At 38.2% G+C, this 18542-nt stretch overlaps 1 protein-coding gene across 1 annotated transcript; it reads right to left on the bottom strand.

The window, feature by feature from the left end:
• Positions 1 to 261: 261 nt before the first annotated feature.
• LOC127944614 (torsin-1A-like) lies at positions 262 to 17789 on the bottom strand. Its single transcript, XM_052540672.1, has 5 exons — positions 17563 to 17789; positions 2430 to 2695; positions 1977 to 2152; positions 1687 to 1820; positions 262 to 1413 (listed from the first exon to the last, which is right to left on the bottom strand). Exons 1-5 carry the CDS (start codon positions 17705 to 17707, stop codon positions 1163 to 1165), a joined length of 972 nt encoding a protein of 323 aa, XP_052396632.1. The 5' UTR covers positions 17708 to 17789; the 3' UTR covers positions 262 to 1162.
• Positions 17790 to 18542: the final 753 nt, after the last annotated feature.

Below are 18542 nucleotides of genomic sequence, written 5' to 3'. Positions count from 1 at the left end.
TTATCACAAAAATGACATCAAAACGAGAGGAGACCATCAAAACATGAATGGATTATGAATATACCACTACTAACGGTGACAGAAATTCATCCATCCGAGTGACGCGTTCATAAACCATAACACATGCGTTAATTAATGTTTATTGGCATGGCATTTGTATTATATTATTGCCAAAGCATTTAATATGTGTAAAATACAGAATATAATTACACCAAGGTAATAAAGGAGAAAATAAATATGTAATAAATGAGAGAAAATAAATAAATAAAATAAAATAAATATAACAACAACAGGCAGTATCTTTAATATTAATTATAATAATTACAATTATATGCAATGAGGAATGTGTAAAATGAATACAATGGATTAACCACTTCATATGGTGTGTATGGTGTACACATATTTTGCAGGTAGTTTGACTGCCATCAAGAAGTTATCTTTCTTTTGTTTTTGTTGTTTATTTGATAATTAATTTGCCAATTTGGTGTTTCTGTTTAGGCCCGATATAACACTGGAGTTTGTTTTGGAGGTCAAATAGATTTTTTTATTTTAATTTCTTTAGATTTTTGTCAATTTCTCTTTGAATGTTGGGGTTGTGGTTGGAGTCAGTCTCAGCTTGAGTTTCATTCATTAGTTTAAGCGTGAGTATATTTAGAAGATGAGACACTGGGCAAGAATGGCTTTATATTGAATAGATTCAGTGTCAGATAGATGCCAGAATTGAACAGCTCTTTTTTTGTATTTTAATGTGTAAGGGATATAAGCCCATCAGCCCTGCAAGCATTGTTAGAAGTGCCTCTGTTTACCCTTAGAATGTTTTTTACAAATTCCAATTGTGTTCTCCCAATTTTCAAAATGTAATACTGGTCCTCAAATTTCACTTCCATACAGTAGAACTGGTTTAATGATTGCATGATATAATTGGATCCACTTCCAAAATCTGGTAGGACTAAAGAATGTGGACCCAAAAATTAGGCTGTACACATAGGCCTAGACTAAAATGTTTCATACTGAGACAATCTTAACTTCTCAAGAAGCAGAATAGTCCAGACTCCCGATATCAGTGTAACCCATCAAGACTGAAATATTAATAAGTAAAAACAAAAGAGTAGTGTAAGGTCATTGCTGTTGAGCTGTGTGTCTAACAGGACAACATGTGCTGCTATGAATCAATATACAGCGACAACTTCTGTCTGACAGATTTGCAGCCTTTAACAGCAAATACTCTCTCTTCTTTAGGGAAGTAAGGCATGTCTCTGGCCACTTGATCTGCCAGATCGAAGTCTTGGGTGATGTTCAGATGGGCCATCTGGACCAGGACACACTGACGCACATGCTTCATCTCCAGAGGTAGGAAAGGAATATAATGATCAACCAGATGCTCATCTATGATACTAGAGTGCAAAAATCCACCTGTAGAAGAGACATAAAAGTTATTTATGGAGTAAATGTAAACACATATTCATTGAGCAAAATAAAAGATAATAATTTAGGAACCAAACCCTGAAAAACACATATTGATCAGGCACAGAATATATTATGAAAGTATATATTAAATGGGCAAATAATATATGAGTAAATATAAGTAAATAAAATGTTTTAGCGTAAATACATTTTAAAATCTAATTTTTGTTTATTTTGACATAAATGTTAATTATTTCAATGCTCTTTCAATAGTCTACATACCTTTCTTATCATTGAAGATGTTTTCAGAGATTTTAATCTCCAGTTCATTGCTGTCCATCCATATTTTTTCACGATGAATGCCTTTTCTCCAGAAATCCAGAGTCACTCCAGTAATCACATTCCCATCTGCATTACTATAAACAAACAAGCTTATCATCAGTTGTGGCAATCTTTTGGGAGCATGAAGTGTATTTAATTACCACTGTGTTTGAATATTATTAAGTTAATATGTTGACTACAGCTACATTTAAATAAATCCATATTACAAACCCCTGATTTGAGGGCATCACCTGAGAAATATGAAGATTGCCTTACGGAATGAAACTCCATCTACACGGGCATTGTAGTCTAGAAAAGGTTTTATGGCATCGATCAACTGTGGTTGCATTTTTTCCATTTCATCAAATATAAACATGGAGCGGGGAAAACGTGATACACTTTCATGAATCTGCTGCTTTAGATGTGCCTGAAAGTGCAGAACATGCAAACCCCAGTTGAAGAAATGACTTCTATATGTGCAACACTCCCTCAGGTCCATTTTTACTGGGCGAAAATACTGTCAGTTTAATAGCAGCATCATTACTGTAATTACTGAAACTGTAATGACCCAAATCCCCAACTATCCTGCTGTCCTGTGGGCCATCTTAGACCTTAAATCTAGAGCCAGACCATGGTAAAGAAGCAATAAATGTGATTACTAGAGTCTTAGGCCAAGACTACAACACTACCATTTATTTACTTACACTGTACAAGCGTAAATTTTCTGTGTGTGGGAAATGATGCTCAGATATAAATAAGTGTACATGCTTGCTGTCTTCCCCTTTTTCGTACACATTTCTTGCGATGATTTTGGCAGCATGATTTTTTCCAGTTCCTGCAGTCCCATGGAAAGAGAGGACCAGCGGTTTATTTGGGTTGCTGTCAGTCATAAATGAAGACACAGCTCTTTGTATAACATTAGATGCAATGTGCTGTCCAAAGAAGTTTTCTCTTAAATCTGCCTCCAAACCTGAAAGATGTGAAGATATGTGAAGTTGACAAAGTTTTAAGCAGTGCAGAAGGCTGAAATATTTAAACCACCTTATTCAGATAATTTTACCACAATACAAATACAATTAACAATAATTTCTGTAATTAAGAAAAGGAATTATTATGAAGTCTTATTATGAAGTCTGGAGTTTCATTTAAGTTCTATCATTAAGTTCTTATTTCACTTATTCTATTCAAAAAGTGAAACTTGTATATTATATTCATTCATTAAACACATAATTATATATTTATAAAGTTTTTTAAAGTTTTTTTCTTTATTTTGATTATTATACAACTAAGGAAAATTCCAAATTCAGTGTCTCAGAAAAATTTTATATTGTGAAAAGGTTCAATATTGAGACCTGGTGCCACACTCTAATCAGCTAATTAACTCAAAACACCTGTCAAAGAATTTAAATGGTCTCTCAGTCTAGTTCTGTAGTCTACGCAATCATGGGGAAGACTGCTGACTTGACAGTTGTCCAAAAGACGACCATTGACACCATGCACAAGGAGGGCAAGACACAAAAGGTCATTGCAAAAGAGGCTGGCTGTTCACAGAGCTCTGTGTCCAAGCAAATTAATAGAGAGGGGAAAGTAGAGGAAAAGATGTGGTAGAAAAATGTACACAAGCAATAGGGATAACCGCACCCTGGAGAGGATTGTGAAACAAAACCCATTAAAAAATGTGGGAGAGATTGACAAAGAGTGGACTGCAGCTGGAGTAAGTGCTTCAAGAACCACTACGCACAGATGTATGCAAGACATGGGTTTCAGCTGTCGCACATCTTGTGTCAAGCCACTCTTGAACAACAGACAGCGTCATAAGCGTCTCGCTTCAAAAAGGACTGGACTGCTGCTGAGTGGTCCAAAGTTATGTGCTCTGATGAAGTAAATTTTGCATTTCCTTTGGAAATCAGGGTGCCAGAGTCTGAAGAAAGAGAAGAGAGGCACACAATCCACGTTGCTTGAGGTCCAGTGTAAAGTTTCCACAGTCAGTGATGGTTTGTGGTGCCGTGTTATCTGCTGGTGTTGGTCCACTGTGTTTTCTGACATCCAAGGTCAACGCAGCCGTATACCAAGAAGTTTTAGACCACTTCATGCTTCCTGCTGCTGACCAACTTTATGGAGATGCAGATTTCATTATCCAACAGGACTTGGCACCTGCACACAGTGCCAAAGCTACCAGTACCTGGTTTAAGGACCATGGTATCCCTGTTCTTAATTGGCCAGCAAACCCGCCTGACCTTAAACTCATAGAAAATCTATAGGGTATTGTGAAGAGGAAGATGTGATATGCCAGACCCAACAATGCAGAAGAGCTGAAGGCCACTATCAGAGCAACCTGGGCTCTCATAACACCAGAGCAGTGCCACAGACTGATCAACTCCATGCCACGCCGCATTGCTGCAGTAATTCAGGCAAAAGGAGCCACAACTAAGTATTGAGTGCTGTACATGCTCATACTTTTCATATTCATACTTTTCAGCCAAGATTTCTAAAAATCCTTTCTTTGTATTGGTCTTGAGTAATATTCTAATTTTCTGAGATACTGACTTTGGGATTTTCATTTGAAATACATTTGAAATATATCCGTCTGTGTGTAATGAATGAATATAATAATACAAGTTTCACTTTTTGTATGGAATTAGTTAAATCAACTTTTTAAAGATATTCTAATTATATGACCAGCACCTGTATGTAGAACTATTTGACAACATACAGTATTTGCAATGTTGGATAGTAACTGATTACATGTAATCTGGATTACATAATCAGATTCCAAAAAGTACTTCAGTTTATATTACATTTAAAAATGATCACAATCAGATTACATTCATTTATAGATTATATGATTAAGATATATATAATTCACACAATGGCAGTATATTTTTTAATTTAATTTGCCCCAATTAACACTGCGTGAAAAAGGAATTTCCATGATACATCTGACAAACTACTGTTATAAGCATGAGCCCCGTCAGACTGGTCGTGGCGGGGGTGTTGCAACAATATATAGTGATATTCTCAATGTTACCCAGAAAACAGGATACAGGTTTAACTCTTTTGAAATACTTCTGCTAAATGTTACTCTGTCAGACATGCAAAAGAAATCTAATGTATCTCTTGCTCTGGCTACTGTGTATAGACCACCAGGGCCGTATACAGAATTCCTAAAAGAATTTGCAGATTTCCTCTCAGACCTTCTAGTTACAGTTGATAAGGCGCTAACCATGGGAGATTTTAATATTCACGTTGATAATGCAAATGATACATTAGGACTTGCGTTTACTGACCTAATAAACTCCTTTGGAGTCAAGCAAAATGTCACCGGGCCCACTCATCGTTTTAATCATACACTAGATTTAATTATATCGCATGGAATCGATCTTACTGCTATAGATATTGTACCTCAAAGTGATGATATTACAGACCATTTCCTTGTATCGTGCATGCTGCGTATAACTGATATTAACTATATGTCGCAGCGATACAGTCTGGGCAGAACTATTGTTCCAGCCACCAAAGAAAGATTCGCAAATAACCTGCCTGATCTATCTCAACTGCTATTTGTACCCAAAAATACACATGAATTAGACGAAATTACTGACAACATGGGCACTATTTTCTCTAATACATTAGAAGCTGTTGCCCCAATCAAATTGAAAAAAGTTAGAGAAAAACGTACTGTACCATGGTATAACAGTAATACTCACTCTCTCAAGAAATTAACTCGTAGTCTTGAACGCAAATGGAAAAAAACTAACTTAGAAGTTTTTAGAATTGCATGGAAAAACAGTATGTCCAGCTATAGACAGGCTCTAAAAACTGCTAGGGCAGAGCATATCCACAAACTCATAGAAATTAACCAAAACAATCCAAGGTTTTTATTTAGCACAGTGGCTAAGTTAACAAATTACCAGATGCCACTTGATTCAAATATTCCACCAACGTTAAATAGTAATGACTTTATGAATTTCTTCACTGATAAAATAGATAACATTAGAAATACAATAGCGAATGTAGATTCTACAACATCTAACACTTCAGTTTCATCCATTGCACCCAAAGATAAACTGCAGTGTTTTACAACCATAGGACAGGAAGAGCTAAATAAACTTATCACTGTATCTAAACCAACAACATGTTTATTAGATCCTGTACCCTCTAAATTACTGAAAGAGCTGTTACCTGTAGCCGAAGAACCGCTTCTCAATATCATTAACTCGTCGTTATCTTTAGGACACGTCCCAAAACCATTCAAGCTGGCGGTTATCAAGCCTCTTATTAAGAAACCAAAACTAGATCCTAGTGTACTGGCAAATTATAGGCCTATTTCAAATCTACCATTTATGTCTAAAATTTTAGAGAAAGTTGTGTCTGCTCAATTGAGCACCATCCTGCATAAAAATGATCTGTATGAAGAATTTCAGTCAGGTTTTAGGCCCCACCATAGCACAGAAACTGCACTTGTTAAAATTACAAATGAACTGCTCCTTGCGTCAGACCAAGGCTGCATCTCATTTCTAGTCTTACTTGATCTTAGTGCTGCGTTCGACACCATAGATCATGACATACTCATAGATCGATTACAAAACTATACAGGTATTCAAGGGCAGGCTCTAAGATGGTTTAGATCCTACCTGTCCGATCGCTACCATTTTGTTTACTTAAATGGGGAGTCATCTCATTTATCATCAGTAAAATATGGAGTGCCACAAGGATCCGTCCTAGGTCCCCTTCTATTTTCAATATATATGTTGCCCCTTGGTAATATTATTAGAAAATACGGAATTAGCTTCCACTGTTATGCTGATGATACTCAGCTATATATCTCAACGAGACCAGATGAAACTTCCCAATTATCTAAGCTAACAGAGTGTGTTAAAAATGTAAAAGATTGGATGACACACAATTTTTTCCAATTAAATTCGGATAAGACAGAGATACTAATTATTGGACCAAAAAACACTACACAGAATCTTGTAGATTACAATCTGCAACTAGACGGATGTACTGTTACTTCCTCTACAGTCAGAAATCTGGGTGTTATATTAGACAGCAATTTGTCTTTTGAAAATCATATTTCCAATGTTACAAAAACTGCATTCTTCCATCTTAGAAACATTGCCAAGCTACGAAACATGTTATCTGTTTCTGATGCAGAAAAGCTAGCTCATGCATTCATGACCTCTAGACTGGACTATTGTAATGCACTTCTAGGTGGTTGTCCTGCTTCTTCAATAAACAAGCTACAGGTAGTCCAAAATGCAGCAGCTAGAGTCCTTACCAGGTCAAGAAAATATGATCATATTACCCCAATTTTACAGTCTCTGCACTGGCTACCTATTAAGTTCCGTATCAGTTACAAATTATCATTACTTACCTATAAGGCCCTAAATGGTTTAGCTCCAGCGTACCTAACTAGCCTTCTACCACGTTACAACCCATCACGCACCCTAAGGTCACAAAACGCTGGACTTTTGGTCGTTCCTAGGATAGCAAAGTCCACTAAAGGAGGTAGAGCTTTCTCACATTTGGCTCCCAAACTCTGGAATAGCCTTCCTGATAATGTTCGGGGTTCAGACACACTCTCTCTGTTTAAATCTAGATTAAAAACACATCTCTTTCGCCAAGCATTCGAATAATGTATCTTTTTAATTGTGAGTGTAGTTGCATCTGTTCAAAGGTGCATTTTTATTCATTAGCTTGGGTTAAACTAATTTTACTTTGTTGGATCAGCAGCTATGCTAATGATGTCTGTATTTTGTTTCTATGTTTCGCCACGGGATTTACATCCCGTGGTAACTAGGATTTAAACAAGCTCCAGTCTGGATCCAGAACACCTGAGAAGAGATGATGCTGACCCTCAGAGGACCCCAGATGATGCTAACCTTGAATCAACAAACAGAACTAACAATTATTGCTAAATGTGTGACTGAATCATATAATAACTTAATTAATAATATTGATAGTTCATCGTCTAGCTGACTACGTCTTGTATTATTATTATTATTTTTTCTAAAATCCTGTCAAATATGCACAAACTACTAGCTACTACTAAATATTGTAGAAACATAATTTTCTGTAAAGTTGCTTTGTAACGATTTATTTTGTAAAAAGCGCTATACAAATAAACTTGAATTGAATTGAATTGAATCATTCAGCGGTGCGCATATTGGAAAGCTCTCGTGGTGATAAAATCTGGTCTCTACCGCAAAAATAATTTTTCACAGACAAAGTGAAAGAGATTTCTTTTAAGCTCATACACAGGTTCTACCCTGTAAAGAAGTTTATTTTTTATTTTTATTTAATTTTTTTTTTCGAACATGAAACATTTACAGAGGTGACGTCAGCTGGCTACGGCCATGATTATAACAACAACTGTATTTAATGATATGAGTAAAAATATAATAATATAGTAGGACTACAGATAATTAGCTAAATATTCTCTATAGCTCTTTTTTTTCTAGCCAACTAACGCGCTAACGTTACATATATGGTTAACTGTTAAATGGCTTTGAGGTAAATGTTATGTGACATAATTGTTCTCCAGCAGTTTTATTGACCTCTTTGCACATTGAAAAAAACTGATTGATCGATATGAGGAGGAACATACATTTCGGTAAGTTCTGTATCTTTCAACATTGTTCATTCGTGTTTATTTACTATTAGCTAGAGATGATCGGTTCACATGCCATAGGGATCTGTCATGTCACATTTACAAGCGCCAAAACTTATTGCTTGAATTTTGTAATAAAATTGACAGAATCTGAGAGATTATTTTTTTATAACATTAGTATCCTGCTCTGTCTTGTCTGTCGGTCTCCGTGTCCTCTTTGCTTTGCGATTTTACTGTGCATGAGAAAATGGATGTTTGGCGTAAGAGAACAGAAAGACCGGGACATATTAACTCACTCCGCTCAGAGGCCACGCCCACAGCTTCCATAGATCTGGCCTTGGATGCCAAATCATTCCCTGTGCTTGTGATAGTAAATCCTGTCTAAGGGGAATCTCCCATGGAGAGCCCGCTAACAGACTGACCAGGTCCGCAAACCACGGCTGTGTGGGCCACCATGGAGCCACCAGCAGCAGCTGCTCCACTCTGTCCAGCCATATCCTGGATAACACCGCTGGAATTAGACGAATCGGGGGAAAAGCATACAAGCTGGTTCTGGGCCAGTTGTGAGCTAACGCATCCAAGCCTAGGGGCGATGGAGGGCATAGGGAGAACCACAGCGGGCAATGCAGATAAGAGATAGTCTTGCTGTCATCGCGTGAGAGTCCAAGTCTATTCCCAGAAAGGTTATCCGTTGAGAGGGAAGTAAAACACTCTTCTGGAAATGTGTGCATAAGCCCAGGCTGTTTAGATGATTCAGCACAAGTTCCCAGTGAGAGTGTGCTTGAGTCTGCGATTGTGCTAACACCAGCCAATCGTCTAAGTAATTCAACACGCAAACGCCCTGGAGCCGCAATGGGGCCAGAGCTGCATCCATGCATTTCGATAAAAGTTCGGGGAGCCAGAGCTAAACCAAAGGGAAGAATGCGTTATTGATACGCTTTGCCCTCTAAAGCGAATCTGAGGAACTTCCTTGTCTCTTGATGATCTGAATATGAAAATATGCATCCTTCAGATCGATTGTAACAAACCAGTTGTTTGGTTGAATCTGAGACAAAGTAGACTTTACCGTTAGCAACTTGAATTTGCTCGTCCTGAGTGCAAGATTTAAACTGTAAAAACCTGACTCCATCTGAGAGGGGTGTACTTCCTCTATAGCCCCTTTGCTCAGCAGAGCTGACATCTCCTGTCGCAGCACTGCTATTTCGTTCGGCTTTACAACCATGGGAAGAATTCTGCGGAAAGGAGGTGGGACTTTTCGAAACTGAATGGTGTATTTGTGACGTATGGTGCGTAACACCCATTGTGAAATGCCGGGCTAGCGTTCCCACGCGGCCCGAAATAACATTAGCGGTTTCAAGATTTCCCCCTTCTGCAACGTTTTCATACATGTTAAAATGTCCGGACACAAAAGGCTCGCTGCATCCATAAGCAGGGGAAGCGCATGTTTCAAAGTCGATGCGTCTCGTTGTGTATAATCCTGAAGCATGTCCACGGCAGGAATTAATCCAACAAGATGAACATCGGGCTCTGCCTCTAGCAAAAAAGCGGCGTCTGTGTGAGCAGTCATAAACGGGCCGTCTTTACCAGACCGTTGAACCGTTCCTCGGATTCTGAAAGCTGAATTGCGCAGAGTGTCTGAGGGAACGCTCGACATGGTAACTCGATCCAGTGCTGCTCGAAGCGTCCTTTGCGGCAGACAGTCAATGTTTGAGCGTGGGGACTGCAGTTAGAGGGTTGGATGCGCAAAAATGGTCCAACCTTAGGACCCCAATCCTTACGAGGGGGCGCCATAGGTGAAGGCTCTTCTCGTGAGGCAACTCGTTGGCGGTGAGAGGAGGTTGAGCAAGAACGCGCTGGCACCTGTCGCCGTTCAATCTCCCTGGGCCACGAGGAATCAGCTGGCAGAAGGTGGCTGATTGCTGTTTCGCTGCCCTAAATTTATCCACCACCGAAGTGACCGCCTTTCCAAACAAACCGTCCTTAGAAACATGAGAAAAGATTTGTCCTTTTCTTTGATATCAGTGAGATTAAGCCATTAAGCTCAACCGTAATCAATCCAGCCATAGAACGGCCCACTGCTCGAGCGGTATGTTTGGTAGCGCGTACCGCCAAATCCGTTGCTCGCCGCAGCTCTTTCACAGCCTCAGTTGTGATACCCTCCCCTTCGCCGAGTTCCTTTAAGAGCTCCGCTTGGTAGGCCCGAAGGACCGCCAAAGAGTGGAGCGATGCGGCCATGTAGGATTTCCCAACGAGGCTGAACGTGGGCTGTAAATCCTCATTAGAGAAAACGACTGGTTCGACAAAAGCTTGCTTCCTGCACTAGGGTAGGGGAGAGCGAGCAACGTGGAGAAAACTCCACCGCAGCGCTGTCCTCATAATCCATGTCGCACATGTCTCCCCAAGCCATCACCTTGTGCGGTGCCTCGGCAGCTGCAGAAGTGACACGGCGTGGGTTAGACGTGGGGGCGACCTTAGAAAATACTTCTACGCTCGAGTGCAGTACTCTAAGCTGTAGGCCATCCCAATGGGGGCAAGAAGAAAGGCCACTAAGCACTGCCTGTGCGTGATGTAAGCCCAAGCACACTACCCACCTTTCATGAGAGTCTCCCTTCGTGATGAACCTGGTACACGGTTCCTTACATTTCCAAAAATTTATCGCGTCCGCGAAGAGGAGTTAACACTACTCAGAGAAAACCGCTGAGAATGCGAGCTGATTCCTAGGGCACAGATGATTCGCTTTCCTGAAGGAAATGAAATCTGAGCGAAAAAGCATGCGGCACCAAGGTATGCTTCTTCAATGTTGCTTTGAAAAGCTAGAAGAACTCTCTTTAAACTACACGCGTGGCGCACACACACACACACATCCTTTTATATCTTAATATATGTCAACCTATAGACTTTCAAACATCAAAGTGTCGTAAATAAATTAGTATTTGTGTACAAAATGACATATAAACACATTTTCCTATTCTATTTTGCCTGGAAACGCTTCCAACACGCTTGCGTGTCGCGTGAAAAATAGGCGTCGTTCTATTTCAAGAAAGCACGCGTTTTCTGCGTGGCTCGAGCCGCACCTGAGACACGCATCTCACGCAGCGTAGCTTTCACTATTCTAGACTGTTTTTTCTGCCTCTAAATTGTCCAATCAACGTTGAGTCGCGTTTTGCGTAGTACTGCCCCTTTTTGGGCAATTTCTGTCAAACTGAGAATCGCCCCGAGTGCTCTCATACCGTAACCTTAACTTTACATCTTTAACTAGCCGTTAATTTATCAATTGAATGGGTGATCTATCCTTATTAATCATGCAAACATTTGCCCCCCCCCCCCTGAGAGAACTGGCAGGAGCTGCCACTGTCGAGGCATTTATTCCTGCTGTTTTACCATGCCTGGAAGTTACTGCTGCATTAAAAACTGCTCCAGTACCTCTCACCATACATATGGAAAACATAGGAACAATGGAATACAGTTTTTTTTAGGTTACACCAAGCGCAAAACAGCGGTATTTGTAGAAGCTCTCGAGCATCCAAAATATCGACCCATACGAGCTCCCTGCAGCAGCACAGAGACCTGGACCATTTACCTCCATGCACACATATGGACATTGGGAATTATATTGTTTTTGGTTTAAGTTACTACACAATGCAGGAGTTTAAAAACCACAAGTCTTTGGAAAGTTACGAGGCTTTCTGTTGTGGCTGGGTCCATCTACAGCAGGTGATGAAAACAGCGTTGTACTGGCCAAAGAAAGTTTATTCACATGCGTTTTAGTGTATTGTAATTACATTGCATTTAGAATGCACTCCTTGACCAAAATGACAAAGTAATTAACACCGACTTTTTCGTAAGCACTAGATTGTAACGAGATGTTCAATATATATACGAACGTTTCCAACATGTTTTGATGTAGGCTAAAGCTATGTATGTTTAGTCATAATTTGATTTTAGCCCAATGACACATACTGTACCAGGTTTTTGTGTTGGGGGCTGCAAAGTGGACAAACTAGTTCTGGGTTGGCTAGGGTAGTTAAATGTGTGATTGCAAGATGTAAATGTCCTGGATAGATTAAAGCCATTAACAGCGTGAATGCAAGGTGAATGCAAGGTACATCGTAAACAATATAATTCCCAATGTCCATATGTGTGCACAGAGGTAAATTGTTCAGGTCTCTGTGCCACTGCAGGGAGCTCGTATGGGTCGATATTTGACTGGATCCCTGAGAGCTTCTCCAAACACCGCTGTTTTGCGCTTGTTCTTGTAAGGTCCCCTTTCTTTTGCCTTATGTTTTTGCATTGCTTTACTTTCTTCCTTCTCTTTCTCGTATTCGTAGATCCGTCTCGATCTGTTCCGCCGACAAAATAAATGTGCAAAAATTAAAGAGATCTGAAATGTTTAGTCGCGCCTCTGTGAAGTTCTGAAGGTATTGCCCCTGGCAACCGATAGCGTATCCTCCCATCAGGGCCGACCGGCTCAGACCGCTCCCAAATCAACCCAAATCGGCACGTGACTCCTCACTCTCAATACATTCATAAAACCATTTTTCAAAACATCACATTAAAATGTGTTCAATGTTGTATCATTTCTCTCGAACTGTATTTCTAGCCCGGTGTTGTTTCGAGCCATTTGTTCCCACTTCAGTGGCCTTCATTCAGTGCGCGGTCAAAGCCTTCAGAGAGATTTATATCAGAAGAAAGTTACATAAGGAAGAATTTACAGACACATTTTGAATAAGCTATTTACCAAAACTTAATGTTAAGTGTTGTAATGGATGTATTTGATTGGGTTTATGTTATGTAAATTAGCCTAGATATCTTGATAAACTTCTAACTGGTAACTTAGTAAGCAACTGCTACATAACGTTACATTTTTAAAAGTTAGCTTTTAGTATAATATACATGTTTATTAATTAATGTCTGTTTAGCTAGCGTGCTTTAGTTGGTAACATATTCCCCATCGACACATTCTGCTCATCTGATTTCAGAGTCTCCAAACACTTCAGCTGACTTTTGATTCACCAGAGACAGTCTTGGAGGAAATATGCTGTCTTCATTTGTTAATATATCATAATATTTAAAGTGCAGCGTAAATTTAACTTGTTTTGTTAATGTCAGAGTTCTAGTTTTAATTTTTATATATCTACAATGTATTTTGTTTTATTTTGAGGTGATTTATTTTATATGTTTTAATGTGTAAATATATATTTAATGTTTTTAGGTCAGATAGCAAATGTTGCAGGGTTTCCAACAGCCTAACACTCTATTTGCGTTGGCACTCCCCCATATATACATATATGCAAATTCATTTTCTGCCAGCATGGCGCGCTTTAATGGCTGCAAATCAGTGCTGAGCTCACAAACACTGCCTTGCATGCAAAATGAAATGAAAATGAAATCGAACATTTTCTAAATACAGTCGGTTTCCTTATGAAATACAGTGATAAAAAAACACCCGGTTTTGATTTTGAAATGTGCAGTGCTCATGTTTATCCAATTAAAACCCTCTGGAGTCGATTAACGCATATATGCGTTTTTGTCATTTTCTCCTGATAACCTGGAAAAGAACTTAAATTACACTCTCAGTTTTAATCGTACAGATAAGAGCAATACATCAATCGAATCTGTAAAGGGTCTACTTTTTTTTTGGATACAGACATAATAACAAAAAAACCTTTGTGCACTTATAAAATAAAGATAACAAACAAGGTGCGCTGTCTGCAGCCTTTGTCTGCGCTGATCATTTACAAACACGTCATTAAAATGAACTGTAACTCCGTGAATACTCAACGAAGAGACATGAGAGAGATATCTATAGAAAGCCTGAAATGTCTACTTTTAAACTAAACAAGTGCTGCCGAAAACAAATATTCTGAGATAAAGTAATCCATATGAAAACAACGCGATGTATGTTTTTCATGTTTCCCTTCATTATATTTAAGTTGATCACGCCCCCGCGCTTAACGCGCTTTTCAGATTCAAACTGAAGCGCGCGCTTGAATACGCCCACACAGAAGAAAAAGCAGCCAGACTGTTCTTCGAGTTTTTATTTTATTTTACTGTTTGCTTCGCTATGAGAGGAATAAGACATAAATCACTCCAAAAAGATGTGATGTGGTTGAGGATTTGAGAAATGGATTTCCTCAGAAAAAAGAATGAAGCACTTTATTCAGCAGAGATCATAAACATCATAAACAAGTCTCTTTTTATTTATTTGTACTAGTTTTCAGTTTTTTTTGTTGTTTGTTTTTTTGGTAGAAAATAAGATTGTTAAAAGGATTTCTGAAGGATTGTGTGACTGGAGTAAGGATGCCAAAAAACTTGTTTGAAAGTAAGCTTTGATTGTTCCTAATAAACTGTTTAACTGCTCCCCCAAGTGGATATTAAATTATGTTGTGGGATAATTAAATATATTCTTAATAAACTACAAACATAAAATTATATAGATTTATTTTGTTCTCACATTCTTTCTTGTAACACCTCCCTCTCAGTGTCACAGCTGACTGAGAGGCTCATTTTGCAGCTCATTATGCAGGCCTTTGTCTTCTCAGGTGTAAATCACAATGATATTCATGATAGTTGACGACTACTTGCATATGACTTTTACCAACAAAAAAGTGTCTTAGAAAATTTAAATCAATATATTGTTTTCTGTGAGTGAGTAAACCAGATGATGTTCACATAATTTAGAAAGAAAAATTCTAGGCTACAAGCTCCAGTTCTCAACAATCCCGGGAACCAATGTTATGTATGTGTTTTATGGCCTTATATTTTTTTCTCAAAAATACAATCATGTACATGCATGCATTTCACATTTTATTATAGCCCAGTTTGTGCTGATTACAGTGATATTAGACTTTACCCATTTAGATATTTATAAGAAACTGAAAAAAGCACAAATATCAGGGCATGACAAAACTTCTCCAGGCCCCAAAAATAACCTTAGACTCCAGAGGGTTAAATCAAAGCCTTTTAGAAAAATCTATTTGAGGCCGTCAGTTTGGATATTGTGGCCGCCTGCCACAAATTTATCAATGTGTGGGAAACCCTGTGTTGCCATTCTTCAGGTGTTTAAAGAACAGTCATCAGGTAACTTGAACACAGTTAATGAATACCATTTTATTATTAAAGTTATCTTTTATTCAGTTAATAAATCACTTTACCTAGCTTTTTTTCAATTATTAATGGTTTATTTTAACAAAGTTTAGAAGAAACATTTCAGACAATCCAACCAATTAGCATCATAGGAAGTATATATCGCCACTTTTCTCATGTCCATTCCCAGACGACAGCAGGCCAAATATGCTTATTCTTTCTATTATACATACATATGTGACCTTGTGGATTGTAATTTAATTACATTTAGTCTAGTCAGCATTATAGCTGATTAAATAAAAATATATAGTGTTTCATGTTTGTTTTGGGATAGTGTTCCATGAGTCCTTTGTCCTGAACCATTTAAATGATCCTCCAAATCCTTCACTTTCTCAGGTTTTCCAGCATCTTTTGCATATCTAAACCCTTTCCAGCAATAAATGTATGATTTCGATGTATATTTTTTTTACACTGAGGACAATTGAAAGGACTCATACACAACTATTTCAAAAGGTAAACACATTTATTGATTTTCAAGAAAGCAACACAATTTATTAAGAGACACAGATGTTAACTACTTGAATTTGGATGATCAAGAAAAACTACTTTTTTTTTCTTTCTGAAAATCAGTATTAAAAATGTATGTAGCTTCTGAAGAGCAGTACTAAATGAACAGACATGATCTTTAAACAAAACAAGAAAAATGTACTTATGATCCTGTTCAAAATGTACACCCCCAACTCTTAATGCATTGTGTTTGCTTCTGGAGCATCAGTGAACAATGTTTTCACCTTTTATAGTTGTGTATGAGTCTTTCATTTTTCCTCAGAGTAAAAAGTTAGATCTCAAAATTATTAGTCATTGTCAGACAGGGGCCAAATATGCAGAGGATGCTGGAAAACCAAAGAATTTGCGGGACTTGGAGAATTTTTCTGAAGAACAGCATGCAGTTGAACTGCTCTGGACTCATGAATTTAAATTAAATGAATACATTTATGCATTTAGCAGATGCTTTTACAGTGCATTCAGGCTATCAATTTTTATCATGTGTTCCCGGGGAATCGAACCCCCAATCTTGACAACGCAATGCTCTACCACTTGAGCTACAGGAACACTTGAGCTCATGAAAAACTATCCCAAAACAAAAACAGCTGTGGGTCATCCAGTTTATGTAAACTTTTAAATGTTTAAACATTTTTCTAAATTATGAATACACTTTCAATGGACACTGCAAAGACAGGACAGTGATTACATGTTCTCTCAATCAGACAGACACATACATTCTACAACTCTAATGGCACCATCAGGACCATGCCATATTTTTCATTTAATTCTGCCTTTCAGATGCTACAGAAGTTACTAAGTTTAGTAACAGAGTTTAGCACAGAGATGAGCAAACTCAGTCCTGGGGGCCACTGACCTGCAGAGTTCTGCTCCAACCCTGACCAAACTGACCTGTAGACTTCTAGTAATCCTGAAGACCTTGATTAGCTTAAGGTCTGTTTAATTAGGGTTGGAGCAAACTCTGCAGGACAGTGACCCTCCAGGACTGAGCTTGCCCATCTGTGCCCTAGCAGAATAGCTATACAATGTTCCGAAGTGTTCCGAACATGAGCGGAGGTCTCACGGGTTTGGAACAACATGAGAGTTATTAATGACATAATTTAGATTTTTGGGTTAACTAACCCTTTAACTGCCTGGATTTCGCGGAGACTAGTCATCCACAGGGATGTACGTGGGTGAGTGAGTAAACATTTCCGTCCGTGTCTGGGAGTTTATCGCGTTTGTGAGCGTACAGGAAAACTGCCGCACACAAAACCGTCTTTTTCATCAACTCACAAACCCCTGCAGTTCATTCACGATTCCCTGGCAATGTTAAATACACGTCATGATATTAACAACAAACAATGGACTATATATTTTAGGTCAAAAGTAATCTAAAAGTAATATGCATTTGAACCTTTAGCAGCTACATCATTATCCCTTTTACAGTTAAATCAAATTATAAAATTAAAAATACAATAGTTGTGCTTGTTGGAAAGTTATTCGACAATGTATCTGTTTGGGAAAAAAAATGACATTTGAACCATAAACTCGTAAATGTATCATCAGAACATGTATTTAGCAGGTTTACTCACGTTTTGAATCAAAAGGCAGCAAGTCATCCCGTTCAAAATATGTGTAAACCACAGATGCAGCAGCCACGAACACATCCAGAAAACCTGAAGATAATGTTATATTAGATACCAGCAATAAAACTACTACAAAATGCTGTGCTTTCATTGTGAAAGCAAATCATACAGGTATATTTCAGTCTTGATTTTGAGGATGAGTAAAACTGCACAAATGCTTATCTCTCTACAGCATCTATAGCCATTAGTCTACATATTTACTGACAATGACGTTAAAGAAACACGCTTTTCTGGTTTCCTTGTTTTTAGTATGTTCATCTGCTGTAACCATGACAGTATTTTTTTTTACATTAATAAGTTACACATTACGCTTTTTACTATGATCAGGGTGATACTAATGAACTTTATGAAACCTTAAATTATATAAAAATGTGTTATGGACGAGCCTCCATTTTGTTATGACGTGTTGATCAAAAAGGGCAAAACAAGAAAGGGTCACACACGGATATCGAACTCAAGATATGTTAACAAAATAGGAAAAGAAAGAAACGAGTGCTAATGTGAAAAATGACCATTAGTAAAGTCAGTGGTGTAATGTAAAGTCTGTGCATGATTGTACAGTGGCCCCGATGCAAATGTAACAAAGGGAAAGATAAGAATGACAAACGCAAACAATATTAATCAAAAGGGGACGCCAAAAGAGTGGTAGAATGGCTCATTTTAAAGGATGCAACTATAAGGAAGCCAGGTGTTTGTGATGGACCCTCTTCTGGAATGATCCATCTTCCAAATATGAGGGGTTGGGCATAGCACACCTGATCATCACAACATTGAGCTCACATTGTGTATGAACTGTTTATGAAAAATCTTTTTGTTCTGTATTTTGTGTATTCTTTATGTGCTGTTTTTGTCATGCAACTCTTCCTGAGTTCACTAGCCTTTTATGCTGTTTTACTGTGAAGAGGAAGTGGCATTGCACAATATAA

The sequence above is a fragment of the Carassius gibelio genome, chromosome A23 (assembly GCF_023724105.1).
Source record: "Carassius gibelio isolate Cgi1373 ecotype wild population from Czech Republic chromosome A23, carGib1.2-hapl.c, whole genome shotgun sequence".
Taxonomy (NCBI): domain Eukaryota; kingdom Metazoa; phylum Chordata; class Actinopteri; order Cypriniformes; family Cyprinidae; genus Carassius; species Carassius gibelio.
The sequence above is the reverse complement of the archived record's forward strand: the minus strand, read 5'-3'. Positions and strand labels throughout refer to the sequence as shown.

Coding starts and splice junctions, on each gene's coding strand:
- LOC127944614 (XM_052540672.1), bottom strand. CDS start 17,707: ATGAAAGCACAGCATTTTGTAGTAGTTTTATTGCTGGTATCTAATATA. Junction 1,821..1,976: donor GCAATCTTCATATTTCTCAG/GTGATGCCCTCA, acceptor GTTTGTTTATAG/TAATGCAGATGGGAATGTGA. Junction 1,414..1,686: donor CATCTTCAATGATAAGAAAG/GTATGTAGACTA, acceptor TCTCTTCTACAG/GTGGATTTTTGCACTCTAGT.